This window comes from Aulonocara stuartgranti (genome assembly GCF_965226115.1).
Source record: "Aulonocara stuartgranti genome assembly, chromosome: 7".
NCBI lineage: Eukaryota > Metazoa > Chordata > Actinopteri > Cichliformes > Cichlidae > Aulonocara > Aulonocara stuartgranti.
Genome location: NC_138945.1, coordinates 1,722,501 through 1,742,232, shown reverse-complemented (window position 1 = coordinate 1,742,232; position 19,732 = coordinate 1,722,501). Strand labels below are relative to the sequence as shown.

At 45.6% G+C, this 19,732-nt stretch overlaps 1 protein-coding gene across 4 annotated transcripts in view; it reads right to left on the bottom strand.

Annotated features, from left to right (window-relative positions):
- Window positions 1-9,671: 9,671 nt before the first annotated feature.
- The window catches only part of LOC309710557 (neuronal acetylcholine receptor subunit alpha-7), a 62,465-nt gene continuing 52,404 nt past the window's right edge, over window positions 9,672-19,732 (bottom strand). For all 4 annotated transcript variants that reach the window (XM_082540142.1, XM_082540145.1, XM_082540144.1 and 1 more), the window contains one exon: window positions 9,672-12,880. In XM_082540142.1, coding sequence (XP_082396268.1) covers window positions 12,296-12,880 — 585 coding nt within the window. In that variant the 3' untranslated portion in view covers window positions 9,672-12,295. The remainder of the gene's footprint in view (window positions 12,881-19,732) is intronic.

Sequence of the window (19,732 nt, the reverse complement as noted above, 5' to 3'; positions counted from 1 at the left end):
AGGCACAGCAGTGCTTTTTTTTTAGATGCTGCCGGTGCGGTCGTCCTCCCAGGCTGTCGGCAGTCTGCAGCTGACCGCAGCCCTGGAGGAAAGAGCGAGTCCTGTCATCACTCCCGTTTTCATGGAGGAAACTCTCGAAGTGCAGAGACACTTCTTCCCCCTCTGCCGCAGTTTCCTGGTAGTAACACAAAAGCCACTCACTGCTCAACACTGTCAAACCCACTTTGGTGCAAATACACTGGAAGTGACAGTCGCTGAGAATCATCACAGCCTGCCAGAGGACAGCAGCTGGAGTGCTGGATGTGTGCGTGCTGTTCTGGTCATCACAGAATATTATCAGCACTGTTACCGTTTACATGCTTTATGCCTCATTTCCAGCAGAGAAAGACTCTAATCATGATGGAAAATGTGAAGGAGGGCATCGATTTTCAGCTCGTCCTGCTGGTAAAGACCTCCCACATCGTCATTCCTACTAAACCGAAGTAATTCAGTAATAGGCAAACAGCTAAACAACCATGCACGACAAAAATTCTTCCCTGTTTTGTTTAGTTGGTAGTTTTTTGTTGTTGTTTTTCCCCACATTTTAAATTAAGAACATTTCTATGAATTAACATAAACTTTCTGTAGCTGCAGGACAGTCTGAGCAAAACCTTTTTTATTTTACACATTCATTTCTTATAATTTTCTCAGATTGTCCCACAAATCGAGACCTGCTGTTGAAATGACAGCGTGGTCTGCAGTGCCGCTGCAGGGGAGGAGGACGCACCTGAGCGGGACCGCAAACACGCCTCGCCGCCTTAACGTCTGTGCTGTTGTGTTGGTGTGTGTCGGGCTGTGAGCTGCAAAGCTACAGCCGGCTGTGTGCGTCAGCAACTGTGTGTGAAAAGCGTGTTCATGCAAACATCGTGGGGTCTGCTGTGATATGTTTACAACGGGACTTCTGCTCCTGAACCTCTGCGCACAGCGTCTGCAGGTCGGGGCTGTACGAAGTCACTTTCATCTTTACAGGACTGTAAGCTGTCGTCTGTGAGGCGTGAGCGTGTTTGTTTTTAACATAGTTCACGGTGGAGCTGCTGACATAATGTGGATCCGAAGATCCATAATTGGCCTACCTGGGGCTGAAAGTCTCGATAAATGCAGGCGTTTCGGCGGCTACACCGGCTTCCGCGAGTGTGACGCTTATTTTGAGCGATGAAAAAATAATAGAATATTGTGGTGGACCACTGGAGGGCTCCACTCACACCCAGTTCTCAGGAAGTGTTGTTGCTGTGTTTTGGAGTGAAAAGTATTCAGTTGTGTGGTGATGAGTAATAAACGAGGAGTGTTAATCGAGAGCTCTTGTGTCGTCTGTGTTTACCTCCACATTGGTGACCCCTGACTCCAACATGCTGTAGTCCGATGGTGGCGCCGACTCCGCTCTGGATGCATCAGCAGCCGCCAGCCCTCTGCCTCCTGCTGCAGCTGCGTTTGCTGTGGCGCTCGAGCTGCCGGACTTTTGGCTTCACGATCCCCCGTCGTGGTTCGTGCACGTGGAGGCTCAGTTCGCCCTTTGTGGCATCTCGGCTGACAACACGAAATATCACCATGTGGTGGCCTCTCTCGACCCGCCAACCACCCGTCATGCGTTGACTCTCCTCCGGGACCCACACACCCGAGGGAAATACGCCGCCCTTAAGGAGCTGCTTCTTCGGCGCTATGCCCTCTCCGATGCAGAGCGAGCCGAGAAGCTCCTCTCCCTCTCAGGCCTGGGTGGCGGTACGGCTCTCGAACTGATGGAGCACATGCTATCCTTTCTCGGACCGGACGACGGGGGGATTCCTCTTCGCCCACATCTTCCTCCGACAGTTGCCAGCGGCCGTGAGAGCCGGTGTTCCAGATCTACTGGCGTTTAGATCAACTGGCGTTGGTCGAACAGATGTGTGGCAGTCTTGCGTTTCAGGAGCTGCTACCGACAAACCAGCAAAAAAACAGCAAATGTGTCACCTGTGACACTTGTGAGGTTGTCTCAAACACACTCCGTCAGTCTTGATGCTGTTGAACAACAAAATGTTTAAAATGTGGCGAGTTTATCTGGTGATATCCTCACGCGCGACGCGATCGCGAAAACAGCAAACAAGTAACACCACGCCGATGTTGTTCACAGGACAGCAAGAGTCAACGATCGGGAGACTCTTGTCGTCGTTATCGTTCCCCTCGCACGGTTTATTTCTCCGGTTTCAGCGTTTTTGCTTCACAACTACAGCGAGCAGTTTACTTTGTGCACTAACATGGACTCGAGTCAACCAGCGCCACCTCTGGCCACGTGCCACAGCCTACAGCCAGATCAGCCTGTGACACACATCTGCACCACGTTTGAATTCGTGTCATGCACATTTGTACCTTTCAACTGTGTCTGTTTGTGCGTCATGCAAATAAACCTTTGAAAAGAATGAAATGACACTAATATTTCACCAGTGTTGTAACATCACATGTCGTTAGCGCAGTCTGTCTGTGTCTTTTCTCTGCGAACAAACATGTTAGAGTTGGTTGTGATATACAGTCTGTATAAGTGTGGTTAATCTAATAAACATGTGTAAGGAGACGGCAGTTACTGTGAATTCACAGCAGTTACACAGTGATTAGTAATAAACAGCCAGTGAGAGTGAGTGGATTTAAGAAAGTCAGTGACTCAGGTGTGTCGCTTGGTTTATCATCTGTTTGTGAGACTGGAGGAGACGTAGAAATCTTTTGTTTTAAATCTTAGTTAGGAAGATTCCTGTTTGAAAACAAGCACTCTTTGTGAGAAATGCAAGAAGTACATCTGCAGAAAGCACACAGTTACATTCTGTCCATCATGTGGACAAAATCGAAAATGTTGAGCATTGAAAAACTGAGAACGTTGGGCAAGTTCAAAATACGTGTTTGTAAGAATGAAAAACCAAATTGTTCCTACAATAGTTATGGAAAGTCTAACTGTTGTATGTCTGTGTTCTACATGTTTATCTGATGGGAAATAAAGGTGCTATTGTTTTATTGCAGTTTTTGGATAATTCTGAGTGGATTTACACAGTACGGGTCAAAATGACCCGCAACAAAATCAATGTCACTCTTTTGTTCTTCAACATAATACAAGGGTTCATTTCCAAAACTTGCTTATGATCTTCAATTTGTAGCAGATCCACTATCACACAGCAGCTGGAGCAGTTTCAAATGGAGCTCAGTCCACTGCTACCACAGCCCACTACTAGATTAACTTGTGACACATCTGCACCTGCTGCTATGATCACAGTGAGTAGAGGCTGAGTGGCTGCACTAAACCCTGGTACATCCAAATCTACCCACAAACATGTTGACAGGTGCAATGCCAGCAATGTGGATTGTCAACACTGAAAACAATAAGTAAGCAAAGACAACAGGGATCATTTGTTTCTGTTTATTTAGCACCCACAACATTTGTAGTCGCCTTCTGCACAGGGGACGTCCACACACACCGTGTGGTACCACTTTCCACAGAAGGTGCATTCAGTCTGCAAGATTGAATGAGATTGTCAGAGTCATTGTCTGACTGTTTATTACTAATCACCTGCTGTACATTCACAGTAACTGCCATCTCCTTACACATGTTTATTAGATTAACCACACTTATGCAGACTGTATATCACAACCAACTCTAACATGTTTGTTCGCAGAGAAAAGACACAGACAGACTACGCTAACGACATGTGATGTTACAACACTGGTGAAATATTAGTGTCATTTCATTCTTTTCAAAGGTTTATTTGCATGACGCACAAACAGACACAGTTGAAAGGTACAAATGTGCATGACACGAATTCAAACGTGGTGCAGATGTGTGTCACAGGTTGATCTGGCTGTAGGCTGTGGCACGTGGCCAGAGGTGGCGCTGGTTGACTCGACTCCATGTTAGTGCACAAAGTAAACTGCTCGCTGTAGTTGTGAAGCAAAAACGCTGAAACTGGAGAAATAAACCGTGCGAGGGGAACGATAACGACGACAAGAGTCTCCCGATCGTTTACTCTTTGTGTCCTGTGAACAACATCGGCGTGGTATTACTTGTTTGCTGTTTTCGCGATCGCGTCGCGCGTGAGGATATCACCAGGTAAACTCGCCACATTTTAAACATTTTGTTGTTCAACAGCATCAAGACTGACGGAGTGTGTTTGAGACAACCTCACAAGTGTCACAGGTGACACATTTGCTGTTTTTTTGCTGGTTTGTCGGTAGCAGCTCCTGAAACGCAAGACTGCCACACATCTGTTCGACCAACGCCAGTTGATCTAAACTCCAGTAGATCTGGAACACCGGCACTCCATCTGTTGTAAGTCCAACAAGTTTGTCCCAGGGCAGTTTCACGTCGTTACACTTTGACATGCGTTTTTAAAAACGCCTTTTCCCGTCGTTGTCCCGTGCATCGATTTAATGTCCAATATTTCCTCTCCACGGATGAAGCTGGTCAGCTGTGCAATGTCCATCATGTCTGTACTTTCATCCACAGCCGAGCATGCAGTGAAGTTTTTGCTTCTTTCACACAACTGTGTTCTTAAATCAGTGACCATCTCACAAACCGATCAGCAATCGTATTTCTGCTCAGGCTCACATTTGCTAAACTCTGCATTTTGTCTGGACACAAGACGTCCACAGCTTCATCCTGCAGCTCTTCAGAGCGGTACCGGGCTGCTTTGGCTCCTCTGCTACGATAAAACTTGCTTTCACAACAGCTTCACTTTGTGGTTTTGCTCTGGTGACGAACGTCTGCTGAAACGTCAGATTCTTCTTCAGCTCTTCTACTTCCTGTAGTTTCTGCGTTTCGGTTTTTCAGCTTATCCTGACGTTTTGTCTCGTAGTGCCGTCTTAAATTAAATTCCTTCATTACAGCCACATTAGCTCCACTAATAAGACGCACGGTTTACCAGCATGTCTGTAAACATATATTCAGCCTCCCACCGGCGCTGAAAGGCTCTGCTTTCAGAGTCAACTTTTCTCTGCACCATCGTGAGCGGCGAGCTTGACGCGGGAATGTTCCCAGTTAGCCTAGCGCTCAGCAAGGAGGCTGCAGCGCTGCATCATGGGATCCGTAGTTTGTATATTACTAGCGCCTCATATCGCCGGGACATGCATAACAATAATAATACATCTATATAAAATGATCCCGCGGGCCGGATGTGGCCCGCGAGCCTTGACTTTGACACATGTGCCCTAACCCTGACCCTAAACCTAATTGTAACCCCGACACTAAAACCACATTTTGAGCCTCAAAAAGGACTTCAAACTTGTGAGGACCGGTGAGTGTGTCCTCAGAGTGACTGTTGGTTCTCACAAGTATAGTAGGATGCAGATTTCGGTTCTCACAAAGATAGCTAGACAGGAACATGCGCACACACACACTCCTTCCCAGACTCCAGTGGATACAAACAGTGTGGAGGAAACGTTACCTGCAAGGTGCCGTTGCTCCCTCCTGCAGGTGTGGAGGCCTCCGGGCTCCGCCTCTCGGGTTTCTAGCGTGCCCAGCTGAGGCTCCTCACTGACAGACGCTCCGCTGCCCATCACGACATCCACAGACTCAGAAGCATCCAGAGAAAAGGAGACAGAGAGGGAGCTGGCAGTGATGTCAGCCTGACAGGTGAGAACAGGTAATCCGACACACGGGAGTGTCTCCTGTCACCTCTGAGGATGACTTAAAGGGGTTTCCCTTCTCATGAGGTCTTGTTAATGGTTTTTTATGAATGGTTTAAATGTGATTTCAGTAGTTATCATGTGACAAACTGCTGGTTTATCAACCTGCTGTTTGTCATTTACAAACTCATTTCTCCAAGAAGCTGCTGTGAAGAGAAGATCTCCAAAGTTTTACCCTCAGTGTTCTTGCTCTGCACTGCTGAAGATCAACACTAGAGGGCAGCATCTACACACTAAGACACTGCAGGGAACACGACTCCTGTTACTCATCCTGGAGAAGGTCGATGGTGTTGATACAGAAACACTTTAGACTGCAGAGCAAACTCACCTGTTCAGCCTTTCATGACCTGCCCACTGAGGCCCTGACCGTCCGACAGCTCTCCTTTCTTCTGCTTTGTTCAACACCAGTATCGGTCATTTAACCTTGCTTTAGGGTTAATCTCACTGTCGTGACCTCAGTCAGCAGTTTGCGTCCTTCACTGTTGCCCAGGGGCGTGTCTAGAAGTGGGCGTGAGGTGGCGCCTGCCCTCCCTGAAATCTGATTGGCCCCTTGGGACCACGCTGGGCTGGAACACTGCTCCTCTTTTAGCCCCCACCATGTTGGATGAGACAGGAACATTTACTCAGGTTTTATGTACTTTTTCTTCATTGAAGTATTTCCACACACTTTATATTTTGAGTGAAATCACTGCATGATCGATCTGCTAAACAATATATTAGTGATTAAAACCATCATCAGCTGGAACATTAAAGATATACACATCAGTAAATCTATAATTACAGCCCAGTAACATCATCATATATTTGAATACACAACCACTCAGCTATTAGGCTACTTAAAAAAGCTTCATTTCTAAGGCTACATTAAACATTATCTTTGTTAGAATTACCTTTGAATATATATTCCAGATATCTGTAGTATTATTAGAATCATGAGATTACAACATATTTACCTCTCCTCCACTTCTTTGAAGTGTGTCCCAGTCCTAGCGCACTGGTTAGCATGTTTTGGTTCGTGCAACTGGTCCGTCGGGTTATTGTCTCCCCAGGAACATTTCCGTTGTGCTTCGTGTGCTTTTGCAGCGCTTTTCTTTTTGCAGCGTCTTTCTTTTTGCAGCATTTTTCTTTTTGCAAGTGTTTTCTGAAGTTGCAGTCCGTTTGGCCTCTCAGGGCCACCGTACTTTTTTGCACTTTGCAGAACACAAAAAACAAAAGCAAACACAAAAGAGTAGAGCATGTCTGCATGCATGCTGATTCAGCAGGGGTAATATTAAAGAAGGAAAGCAGAGAATATTTATTTGAAAGTGAAAGAGGATTCCTGAGAGCCTGACGACAGGAAGTTACTGATGCTCAGACTGTCGTGCCTGCTTACCATGTCCCCACAACACTAGAGCCAAAGCCACACTTATCAGAGGGCGAACAGGCACGTCCACGCCAGTTCACCCCAAATCACACGCGCAGAGCATCAAGCTGTGAAGACTGTTTGAAATCCGCTCGTGTGCAGCAGATTTACCACAGTGGAGAGGTGGGAGTGCTCAAAATGTGTACAGAAACAAAAGTGTGCCTGTGTGAGTGGAACGAGCGTGCTGGAGTAGTGCTGCAGGGCTGACAGTTTAAGGTGTTTTAGCCCCGCCTCCTGCTACACCTGAAATGAAGCCTGAGCTTCTGGCTCACATGGATTATGTGCACAGGTGACCTCGTTATCAGAACTGTGGCCATGTTTAATGCGAACATCCACCACGGCAGCAGGATACAGAGGAATAAATATATGTGAAAGGTTTACCCTCTTATGTGAACTCTGGCACTTTCTCTTCTTCAGTGTTCGGCTGTTTTGGACGTGTCATGAAATGTGCTCCCAGAACTCGCTTCAGGCCAGACAAAGTGAGAGCAGCTGGTGATCCCAGCAGATATATTGTATCCCAGTCTGTGAGCCATGGAGCAGTAAAATCCTCGCTGATTGCTCCTTTTAAAAGAGGTGGACGCGTTTCTGCTCCCGGAGGAGCTGCCGGCTGTTCTGGCAGCAGAGCGGCGGGTCGAGCGGTGAATAACAGCAGGACTCATTGTGCCTCGGCTCGGGCTCCACACCGCAGGCCAAATTAAAAATGACACGCAATGAAAGAGCAAAGGAAACGAGTTTCCCCCAGAGAACAATCTGGAAAATTACCCTCCATTCACACAGACAGGGAGAGTATTGACAGAGTGTCACACTCGCTCACAGCCAATCAGCTTTTGTTGCTTTCTATCAGAGCGGACTCAGAACATCTGCTGCTCCTCAAACGCAGCGCCTGTGTCTGCGTTACTGGAACAGGTGCTGAAGCGCGCAAACCCACAGCATGTTTGTCCTCGTGTAGCTCTACACAGGTAATGAAGTCACAGCAGCCATATTATTGTTCAGGTAATCGCGTTAAAAATTATCCAACAGGCTCCAGCAGCACAAACACAGTCCAGTTGTTCAGACAGCTAGCAGCTACAACCGCCTGTGTCGCCATCCACCTGTCAGTCAAAGAGGCCACGCCTCTAATAATGCAGAGGTCAGTTATCAGTTATAAAGAGAAATAGACTTTTAAGAGCAAAACAGTTTATCAGGCTGTAAACATGTTTATTTCTGCTGTAAAGTTTTCATTTGGGATGCGGAAAACGTCTCTATCGCCCCCTGGTGTCTGGCTGCAGTATAGGTCATAAACCCCGCCCCCTACATGTTAGCGGATGGGGCTGGGGTCAGACAAAAAAGTAATAATTCTCCTCAGATAAATTTTTTCCAAAGATTCTTTCTTTTGTTTTCAATAGTTCTCATCACGCTGATTTATGTCCAATGAGTCCTCTCTCATAAGTCTGATTCTACTTCCTACCGTGGTGATGTTAAATTGGGGTGGAACGTCATCATAACAGCTTTGACTTGCAGCTGCAGTCACGGAGAAACTTGCGTATCTCTGTTCGGCAATAGCAGATAGAGCGTAGGCTCTGAGAGGAGGGCCAGCGTTTACGCTACGAAAACACCACCGAGTGTTTTAACCTGACAGCCTGAGGTGTTCTTCAGTAAACTGGACTACCCGAGGCTGTTGGGGAAACTCATTTTGTAAAGTTTGTTTAGCTTCTTTTCTACAGTCACTGGGACCGACCTGCTGGAGCCTCTGCTGGACGTTAGAGGAACTGCAGTTTTTTGTCAGTTCCTGCATGTTTTCCCTGAAGCGCTGACGTTTGGATCCGCTCAGAGTTCTAAAATCCCGCACAGGCTTCTTTCTGTATGAGGCCTTTTTCCAAACAGCTGTTTGTTGCTTGAAGAAAACATTTTCTTACTTACTAAATATTTTGCAGAAAGATCTAAACGTGAACACACCTTTTTTTAAAGAATGTGGTGAAAGAAGCATGCAGTGCTTTTTCTTTGGAGGAAACTGGCGCTTTATTGTTGTGGGTATACACACATCATGTGTTTTACATTCTTTAAAATGCTGTGAGTTTAAATGGCTGCTACCTTGGTCAAGCCTCTCTTCTAAGAGAGACGTGATATTTAAAAATAAATAATGGGAAGCACAGTTTGAAAGGATCGCTTCTGGCTGCTATAAAAAGGAAGAACCTGGCAGCACGTATTCGCGGCGTTGTATACAAGGAGCATCATTTCTACATATTTTAAGCTTTTCTCACGTCTCTCTCTGGGACTGAGGAAGCAGAGATGGGGAGATGCAGAGTTCTTTCTGATACAAATGACTCACTGAAGGAATAAACTGTCCTTCGTACCAGCACTAAAATAAGTGACCTGGAAAGAATTGGAAAAGTTTGCAATTCATATATACTTACATGTTTGTTGTTGCATGCTGTTTTCCTTCCTGAAACTTAGTGGAAACGATGATGCGTTCAAGGACACTGTCCATTTAATGCCTCTGTGTATATCTATGATGGCACAAAAGACCTCGCAAAAACTGCAGACGAACATCGTGTTTGGAGTAAAGACGAACAGGCAGACGCAGTAAAACAATGGTGTCCACTGCTGTACAGAAACGTTATCGCTGTAGGATCATTTTAATGCTTAATGGACTGAAAGAGCACAGATGATACAAGCACAACAGACTGCACATCTCACAGCATCCACCAGGTCACTGGTCAACCATCCAGGGTTGGTTTGTGTTTAATGTTGCGGGGGGGGGAGATAGCTCAGTAGGTAGAGTGGTTGCCCCATGATGGGAAGGTCGGGGTTTGACTCCACTGAACGGCTAACCTGAGGTACCCCTGAGCAAAGTACCGTCCCCACACACTGCCCTCCGGGCGCTGCATTGGTGGCTGCCCACTGCTTCACTGGGTGAACGGGTTAAATGCAGAGGAAGTAATTTCCCTACTGGGACTAACACATTATTATTACGTCCATCACACTCAGATAAAGAAATCTCTGAGACTTCATTGGACGTCTAACTCTGCACCTGGTGACCTGGTGGATGTTGACAGGTTAAACTATGTTTGTGAGAAAGTATTTTCCACATTATTTTGCATATTTGTCATACTTACATGTTTCCAATCAACAAACTATTTTTAATATTGAACGAAGATAAACCAAGAGAAGAGTTATCAAACCCACCTGCCCTGTGTGCGAAAGTAACTGCCCCCTAAATCTGATAACTGGCTGTTCAACCCTCGGCAGCAAGTCCTGCAGTCTCATGTTTGTGATCCATTCAGGGAGTCTTTCACATCACTGTGGAGGAATTTTGTCTTCTTTTCAGGATTATTTGAATTCAGACACACTGGAGGTTTTCCAGCATGAACGCCTGCTGAAGGTCATGCGGACGCACCTCAGTCTGACTGAAGTCCAGACTTTGACTCGGATGCTCTTGGAGTAATTTTGGAAGGTCGGTCACTCCTGGCTCGGCTCAGCCCTGTTCCAGGTTTTCTCCATGTGTGGATAACGGCTCTCACTGTGGTTCACTGAACTTCTTTGTAAGTGATTTCTGACTCAGTGTGGCAGTGAAACTCAGCTTTACAGAAATGTGGTTAATCACAGTTACTTCATGATGTATTAGGACAGTTACTTTTTCCACACAGGGAAGGTAGGTTGGGATAACTTTTTTTAAATAAAGTTATCATAAAACAAAGTTGTTTGCTTCAAAGCACAGGCTGCTTGAAACCAAATCAGGAACATCTTTTCAAAAAGTCTTAATTCAGTTCTTCAATCGGGATCCTCAGTTGGTTTCTGTTTCAGTTTGGAGCAAAAGAGACGTCCAAATTTGTGAGTGTGGTTGATTACCGTAATTGTCGGGGTATAAGCCGCTACTTTTTGCACCAGCTTTGAACCCTGCGGCTTTTAGTCAGGTGCGGCTTTTCTATGGATTGTCCATGATTTTTGTCATATCGTAAGACGATTTTTGTTTGTTCCGCTGTTGTACGGCACTACGTTGCCTGGCGGAAGGGCATGTGATCAGACACACAGTATCGGGGTTCAAGAGTGGTATGTTGGTCACGTGTCCATCCGCCAGGCAACATAGTGCCGTACGAAGTAGCGCGAAAAACAAACTTCAAAGTAGCGCTATGCGTTCAGCGGGAGGCGTGGATGATGAATAAACTTGTGAAAAGCAAGTTATGCTCAACTCCACCGGTGGATTCTGACAGCGTGGAAAAGTGAAAACATCCACGATCACCAACGGATTTCGAAGGGCTGGACTGCTGCATGATGGAGAGGAGGACACCGCCACGGCCCTTCAGAGGGTGTTCGACTCTGACACTGACAACGAGGATTTGTTTGGTTTTGAAAGTGACAACGAAGGAAAGAAGCTGAGAGTGGATGACGAAGCCACCCTGAACCTGTTCGTGTCCGACACTGGAGGAGAGGACTTTGGTGGTTTTAGTGGCAGGAAGAAGAGAAAGATGGTGAATGACTGACTTTTCTTCTTGTTAAAGCCGTGTCGCTGCACCTGAGCCTAAAAGGTAGTCCGAATCTATTTTTCTGGTGTGCTGTAGGTTATTGTTATGTACTACATTTGTTACTCATTTATGAAGCACAGTACATGTTTCCTACTTGTAATTGTACATATACCAAAAAAGTTGTGCAAATATGTGCCCATAACTTGTTTTGCAAAGTATTAATAAAAGGGGTGTGTCTCCAAACAGCCATCTCTTTCCTGACAATTCCCTTTGTGCATATTCTCTTACATATGATAAGTCAACATTGAAACACCTGCGGCTTTTAGTCAGGTGCGGCTAATGTATGTACAAAACAGGATTTTCCCCTGATTTTAGCTTGTGCGGCTAATATTCAGGTGCGCTCTGTAGTCCGGGAAATACGGTATTTTTCAACAGTTTCTTTAAACCTGGATTTTCTGCTTCTCCAGCGCTGGGAGAACTGCCATCACAAACTAAACTGAAGAGTCTGAAACAACAATGAGGTCTGGAGCGGCTGAACACGTGTTTGATATAAGTGAGTAAATGTCCAAAGGTCACAGTGGGAATCCACAGAGGTTCAGTTCTGAAAAAAGAAAAGTACAGCAATGACATATCTCTTATTTGAAGGATAATTGTTTCTACGAGGACACGATGAGGGTGAAGTCAAAGCGCTGGGACCAAGACGTTGGTTTTCGGTTTGCACGTGAGATTTCTCCATAAATATAAAAATAGAGACACTCGTTCGTCCTGTCTTCCCTCCTTAGCTGAAGAAGTCTTTGGAAATGGCTTCCACAAAGTTGGGGGCGGACATGAGGATCCCGATGGTGCAGAGGATGGTGAAGAGCGAGAACGCCACCAGGCAGAGCCGGTCAATCACCGCCGCGGCGAACTTCCACTCGCTGCAGACCGTCTCCTCCTCGTCTTGGCCGCGGAAACGCCCAGCGATGTATCTCACCTCCTCCAGGATCTGGTTCAGCTCCGTCTCCAAGGCTGAACCCCCAGCTGCTCCCCCCGCTCTTCCTCCAGCTCCAACCCCTCCTCCTGCTCTCAGCACGTCTTCCTCAGCACCGACGGCGCCTCCAATGAGCCGTGAGCACAGGAGCTCAGGGTCAGCGGGGGATCCGTAGTGGAGTCCTTCCACACCCCTGAAGCCGACGTAGAGGAGGTTGCTGTTATTTACCTGTGGGTTGTGCCGCAGCGAGCCCTGGCTGACGCTGAGCTCCAGGCTGGACAGGCTGCCGCGCCGACGCTTGGCGGCGTTGTGACACGCTGGACGGACCTTCGCTTCGCCGGGGCGCCGCATCCTCAGGAACCAGGCACACCAGTTCAACAAAATCACACGAGTCTAAAGAAGAAAGAGAAGAAAGTCATTATTTCAAAGTAAATTTGATTTATTTTTCTGTTATCAGAGTTCCAGTTTTGCGATTCTGTGTTTTGGTTCCTTGGAACTTACGATTAAGATGTCGCTTTGTGCGTTTGGCTTCTCATTCTCGTCTCCATGTTTAGTACGAATCCTTCAAGTTGTTTCCTGTTTTATCATTATTATATATTTCTTATATATTTTATCTGGCTTCTTGATTAGGGCTTCCTTCCCCTGTGCGTTCGTCCCCTACAGCTTCAAACCCGTTTGGATAATATTTGGACTTTTTGTTCACCTTTTGGATGTCATGACTTTAAACTTATAAATAACCTCATTATTGGAAACTCCTTTTCTGTTTGCGTTCTCTCTGAGCCTGCTATCTGTTCCCACCTTAAAGATTAAGGGTCATCATAACAAGTGCCTGAGGAAGTTTGTGTTACTTGGTCTGTATCATTTAAATGTTAGCTTAAAAGTGCTTGTATGAAACATGTATGAATGGGTGAATGAGGCTTGTGGTACGAAAGTGGTTCGAGTGCACAGACAGAGTTGAAAAGCACCATTTAGGTGCGAGTCCATTTACCAAGTAGGTGAAAAACATTTTCTTAGGATTTTCTGCAGCCCCGTAAAGAATGCATCCTACAATTCAGTAGCTTGTAGAACTTCCTTCAGCCAGTCAGCGGTCGGAAGGAGCTCAAATCATCATCCCTCCACCACGCTGACAGTTGCCAGGAGGTGTTTGGTTTCCTCCAAACGTGCTGCTGTGCACTGTGCTTTGTTCAGATGCAGCTTTGCAAACCTCAGCTGTTCTTTCTGTGTCTCAGGTTTCGTTTTTTAATTGAACCGTTCACAGTATTTTATTGTTCTCTGATCACAGGCATGAGGATGCTCACTAAGAGCACAACCCTGCATGCCCAGTGCGTCAGTCTGTCATTACACCGCCATGAGACTGTGATGGTGAAACAGAGCAGGGCGATATGGCCAAAAATATATATCACGATATATATTTGAAAATTTGCGATAACGATATAACTGACGATATAATTTCTGCGAGACAAAATACAACTGCACAACTTTACTAGCGCAAAAAACCCCCCATCCATTTAACAGTGCAAATGCAAATTCCTTGCTGAAAGTTTAACCAAAAGGCATTTCCAGTAGAAATGGGCTGACATATCCTGAGCATAACCATGTATAATATCCACTGAAGTTAAAAAGAGGAGCTTCAGTGCAGTTTCATGTCGTCATTAAGACGATCAGCATTTAAACCAGGAGGCGACTGCTGTTCATCGCTGGATCGTTGTCTACCACGCGTTAGTGAAGTCAAGCTACAGAAAGTCTAATTAAGAGTGTTTTCCTTTGTGCGTTAGGGCTGCTCGATTATGGCAAAAATGATAATCACGATTATTTTCACTGAAATTGAGATCACGATTATTTGACGATATTTATTTAACCCTTTAAGACCTACTATAGAACCAAGTCCACCAGAGCTTATATTATTTTTTTACATGCTGTAGTGCCATTTGTGGGAGCATTTCAAGTTACTATACATCAATACAACTGTTATAGCCCATATTTTAATAATATGTATGCATTAAGTGCATAGTAATTACATAAATTGCAAAAAAGTGCAATAAACTACAAAAAAAATTGAAAATCGTTTTTGTTTTTACATATATTTCTACTTGGAGAAATTTAAGAGGCTTATCCCTCAAAACTTTAAATACAATAAAGTTGCAAAAAATAGTTTACAACAACAGGAAATTTATTTTGAGTGTCTTCATAGTTTTATTTTGGAGATACAGCAATTTTTATATACTGCAGGAAAAACAAAAAACAATCCTATGATGCAAATTTGCAAAGAAAACAGCAGGTGCATCATTTCACTGTGGGAAGTGTTACGAACAGCTGATAGGAACGGCAAAGCGTGTTTCTGGAATATTATGTTTTTGTTCCTGCAAGCGCTTTTTATGCAATTTTTGCAAAGCTATATGTGGAAGGAAACCGTGACCGAGGACAAGCTGATGGCATCAGATGTAAGTACAACTCCTCCGGTTTCATATGCAAAACAAATTATTGCGCTAGCTTACACGGTTCAGGTTCTACAGGGATTTAAAAATAGTTACGCAAAACGGAGCGTGCTGCTCTGACCGGCTTTAAAGGGTTAACAATGACTTTAAAAAAATAATATAACATAGTGTGCAACACCACTGAAGTTTTTTTTTTTAACTCTTTTCAACCAAATCAAATCAAATCAAATCAAATCCCTTTTATTGTCACATCACATGTGCAGGCACACTGGCACAGCACATGCGAGTGAAATTCTTGTGTGCGAGCCCCACAAGCAACAGAGATGTGCAAATACAACAACACAAACGAGCAAAATACAAGAATGGCCAACCTGAAACTAATAAATATATGTACAATATATAATAGTGTATGCATTTCTGGATGTGTATACTAAATATTTTCCTACGTGTGTGTGTGTGTGTGTGTGTGTGTGTGTGTATACACATTTTTACAAATTAAATAGTAAAAAAATAAAATAAAATAATAATAATAATAATAATAATAATAAAATATATAAAATATACAGAGTTGAATATGTGCAAAACAAGTGGCATTACTGTACAGTATGGAGTGCATAATGTTGAAGTTCCAGTAGTGAAGCTGAGGTGTCTATGAAGTGTTCAGCAGTCTGATGGCCTGATGGAAGAAGCTGTCTCTCAGTCTGCTGGTACGGGACCGGATGCTGCAGAACCTCCTTCCTGATGGAAGCAGTCTGAACAGTTTATGGCTGGGGTGACTGGAGTCCTTGATGATCCTCCCCGCTTTCCTCAGGCACCGCTTCCTGTAGATGTCTTGGAGGGAGGGAAGCTCACCTCCAATTATCCGTTCAGAGCACCGCACTACTCGCTGGAGAGCTTTGCAGTTGTAGGCGGTGCTGTTGCCATACCAGGTGGTGATGCATCCAGTGAGGATGCTCTCAATGGCACAGTGATAGAAGGTCCTGAGGATGCGGGGGCTCATGCCGAATCTTTTCAGTCTCCTGAGAAAGAAGAGGCGCTGCTGCGCCTTCTTCACTGTTTTGTTTGTGTGTACTGACCACGTAAGATCCTCAGCCAGATGTACTCCAAGGAACCGGAAGCTGCTCACTCTCTCCACAGCAGCGCCGTTGATGGTGATGGGGGTGTGTACTTCTCTGCACCTCCGGAAGTCCACTATCAACTCCTTTGTCTTTGCGACGTTGAGGGTGAGATGGTTGTCTTGACACCAGTGGGTCAGGGCGCTGACCTCCTCCCTGTAAGCCGTCTCATCACCGTTGGTGATAAGACCCACCACTGTAGTGTCGTCCGCAAACTTCACGATGATGTTGGAGTTGTTAGTGGCTGTGCAGTCGTAGGTGTAGAGTGAGTACAGGAGAGGGCTCAGTACACACCCCTGTGGAGCACCAGTGTTCAGTGTGATGGGGGATGAGGTGATGCTGCCCAGTCTGACCACCTGGCGTCTGTCAGACAGGAAGCTAAGGATCCAGCTGCAGAGGGAGCTGCTCAGTCCTAGATCCTGCAGTTTCCTGTCCAGCTTCGAGGGAACGATGGTATTGAATGCTGAGCTGTAATCTACAAACAGCATCCTCACATACGTGTCTCTCTTCTCCAGGTGTGACAGGGCAGTGTGTAGTGTCAGGGCTATGGCATCATCAGTGGACCTGTTGTGGCGGTATGCAAACTGTAGAGGGTCCAGTGAGTCGGGTAGTGCAGAGCAGATGAAGTCCCTGACCAGCTTCTCGAAGCATTTGCTTACGATGGGGGTCAGGGCTACAGGTCGCCAGTCGTTCAATGAGGAGATGGTGGAGGATTTGGGTACAGGGACGATGGTGGCCATTTTGAAGCAGGCTGGGACTACAGACAGAGAGAGGGAAAGGTTGAAGATGTGCGTGAACACTCCAGCCAGCTGAGCCGCGCATGACCTGAGGACGCGGCCGGGAATCCCGTCCGGACCAGTAGCTTTGCGTGCGTTCACCTTCCTGAAGCACTTCCGCACATCCTCCTCAGACACAGTGTGCGCACTGACGTCATCCGCGGTGCGCACACTGTCCGGTCTCATGGTGTTCGCTGTGTCGAATCTAGCGTAGAATACGTTTAGATCCTCACACAGAGAGGCCGTGGTCTGCGGTGTGCTGGTTTTCCCTCTAAAGTCCGTGATCGTGTTTAGTCCCTGCCACATACTCCGAGGGTTGTCAAACTGTTGCTCCACCCTGTCCCTGTACTCACGTTTGGCTGCTTTGATCGTCTTCCGGAGTTGGTAATGTGCGTGTTTGTAGTCCGATGTGTTCGCGGAGGCAAAGGCGGTGTTCCGTGCCGCGCGAACATCTCCGTTAATCCAGGGTTTTTGATTTGGGAAGGATTTAACTGTTCTGGATGGGACGACATCTTCCACGCATTTCCTGATAAATCCGCAGACTGAGTCTGTGTATTCATCAATGTCTCTGGCGGCCACGTGAAACATTTCCCAGTCCGCAGTCACTCTCCAAATAACTTCTGCTTAGCTTTCCGGGCTTCCCTCGGGTCCTCTTAATCAGCGGTCTCCAACCTTTTTTGCGCCACGGACGGTTTATGCCCGACAATATTTTCACGGACCGGCCTTTAAGGTGTCGCGGATAAATGAGGGAGGGGCTAATAATCGGCTCAGTCATTTTTAATGATCGTTGAAAGCCCAGATCGTAATCGTGATTAAAATTCGATTAATTGAGCAGCCCTATTGTGCGTCGTACTTAACCCTGTCTCCCTGTCTTCCTGGATTTTCCCCCGTGTGATTCCCGTGTGGCAGTGTCAGAGTGTGAGCCTGTGATCGTGTGTGTGGATGATCTGAAGAACGCGTGCTTTCCCCCTGGACTTCCCTGGAGACCCCTTCTTCCCTCACTCAGCTGTATATAGCACCCCCCGCACCTTCTTGTATATACACCTGGTGAATTGTAAATAAATCCTTCTTGTGAGCATCAGAACCGGAGTCCTGCGCTTGAGTCCTCCTCCAAACCGTAACATAAGTGAAACAAAGCAGTCAGATAAATCAAACGTTATTCATTCTTCTTGCTTCCTCCACTTCTGTACCATTGATTCATTAATGCTGTATTCTATCACAGCTGCTCTATTCCCATGTTGTTGCAGTATATGAATGACTAACCTCGTATTGTGGATGGATTATCTCAGTTGTTCTCCTGACTGAAGTTTGGTCCGTTTACAGCATCCTGCCATGCGATTGCATTTGTCTCTAACCATGAAGAACCTTCACGTTAACTTTTATAAGTGGAAAAGTGTTAGTGTTCGTCCTCCAGCTTCACTGTTTATGTTATGCTAACATAGCTGTGTCGCTAGCGATCACATAGCACAGTGGTTCACAAACTTTTTTTGCTGGGCCCCCCTTTGTTTTAAAAATGTAGCCCCGCGCACGCACACACACTTCCTCCAACCACACACGCCCATATTTTGCTCCATTGCGGTTTATTTCACACCTCAAACATTTAGTAAACAATCAAGCAAATACAAGTAATCTGCAATAAATTACAGGTAGCAAGGAAATAAACCACTAACTCTTTTACGCTGCGTCCGCACCTACACGGGTATTTTTGAACACGCAGCTGTTTCGTCCACGTAGATGGCGTTTTGAATCACTGAAAACGGAGATTTTTTTTAAAACTCCTTTTTTGCGTTTACATGTGGACGAGGAATACAGAGTTCATCACGCAACGTCAAAGGTATGTGCCTTTATTCACATCACGCTGTGGCCACGTTATTGTTTACATGAGATGAATTGCAGAATGGCAGATAAACAGTATTTTGTCTCTATCGGCAGGTTTTACACGCTTACATACACAGACAGCTACTGTCCCTCCATTTACAAAGGCAGTGATTATTTTACGTGTAGTTGTTTTTTCCTGTGTAATAATATTCAACATTGCGTCAATACATTTTTCAAAAAATGCCTGTCTGTGCAAAATAGGTTCAAAAACATAAACAGCTGTGGGATCCTGTTTGTCTGGTATTTGAACTGGGGGATAATCGTGGCAGGATCAGCCTGATGTTATTCATATCCCGCTGTAACTTTACTGTATAAAGAGCTAACATCTCCAAAATGTCAGGAGTAGTTAGTCATTACAAGAAGTGTTTGTGAACTAAAAATCAAGAATGTGGGATCCTGTTTGTCTGTGATTTGAACAGCCCAGCGCTGCTCCCGATGCAGGGAAAACCAATCCTGCAGGGAGACCTACCTCGGCACTTGTGCAGGTGAAACCAAAGGGAATGCTTCATCTCCTGCTTTGCGTTTGTGTGGGAGCCCCGACAAAAACCTGTCCATTATGCTAGCAGTGTCCAAGCGTTGTTTTTTCCCCCCCTTTTCATACCGCGCCCCCCCCCCCCCCTCCCCCACTTTGGGAAGGTCTGACGTAGCACATCATTATATACCACCTAGTCCAACTCCAGTAACCCCACAAACGTCACTGCTGTTTAGTTTTCTGTCTTCATTCATGCTGGAAGTGATAGCAGAGCTGTACGTTTGAATGTTTTCAGAACTCTCTCAGTCAGAACATGCTACATCATGCTTAGCTAACTAGCAAAACTAGCGAGCTAACTTCCGCTAACTTCTAACTCCGTTAAATGTAATAAATTCTGTTTTCATGGATGCCTGGATGTTAAACTTCATAGTTACACCTGGTAAAGCAGCAATGCTGATCGTTTTATTACAGATGAAAGAATTTAGACAGTTTTTAACTCTGTGATGTTCGTTTGACTTCGGGACCTAAAAGGACGGAGTTTAGGACCCAGATTACTCCCAGATTTACGA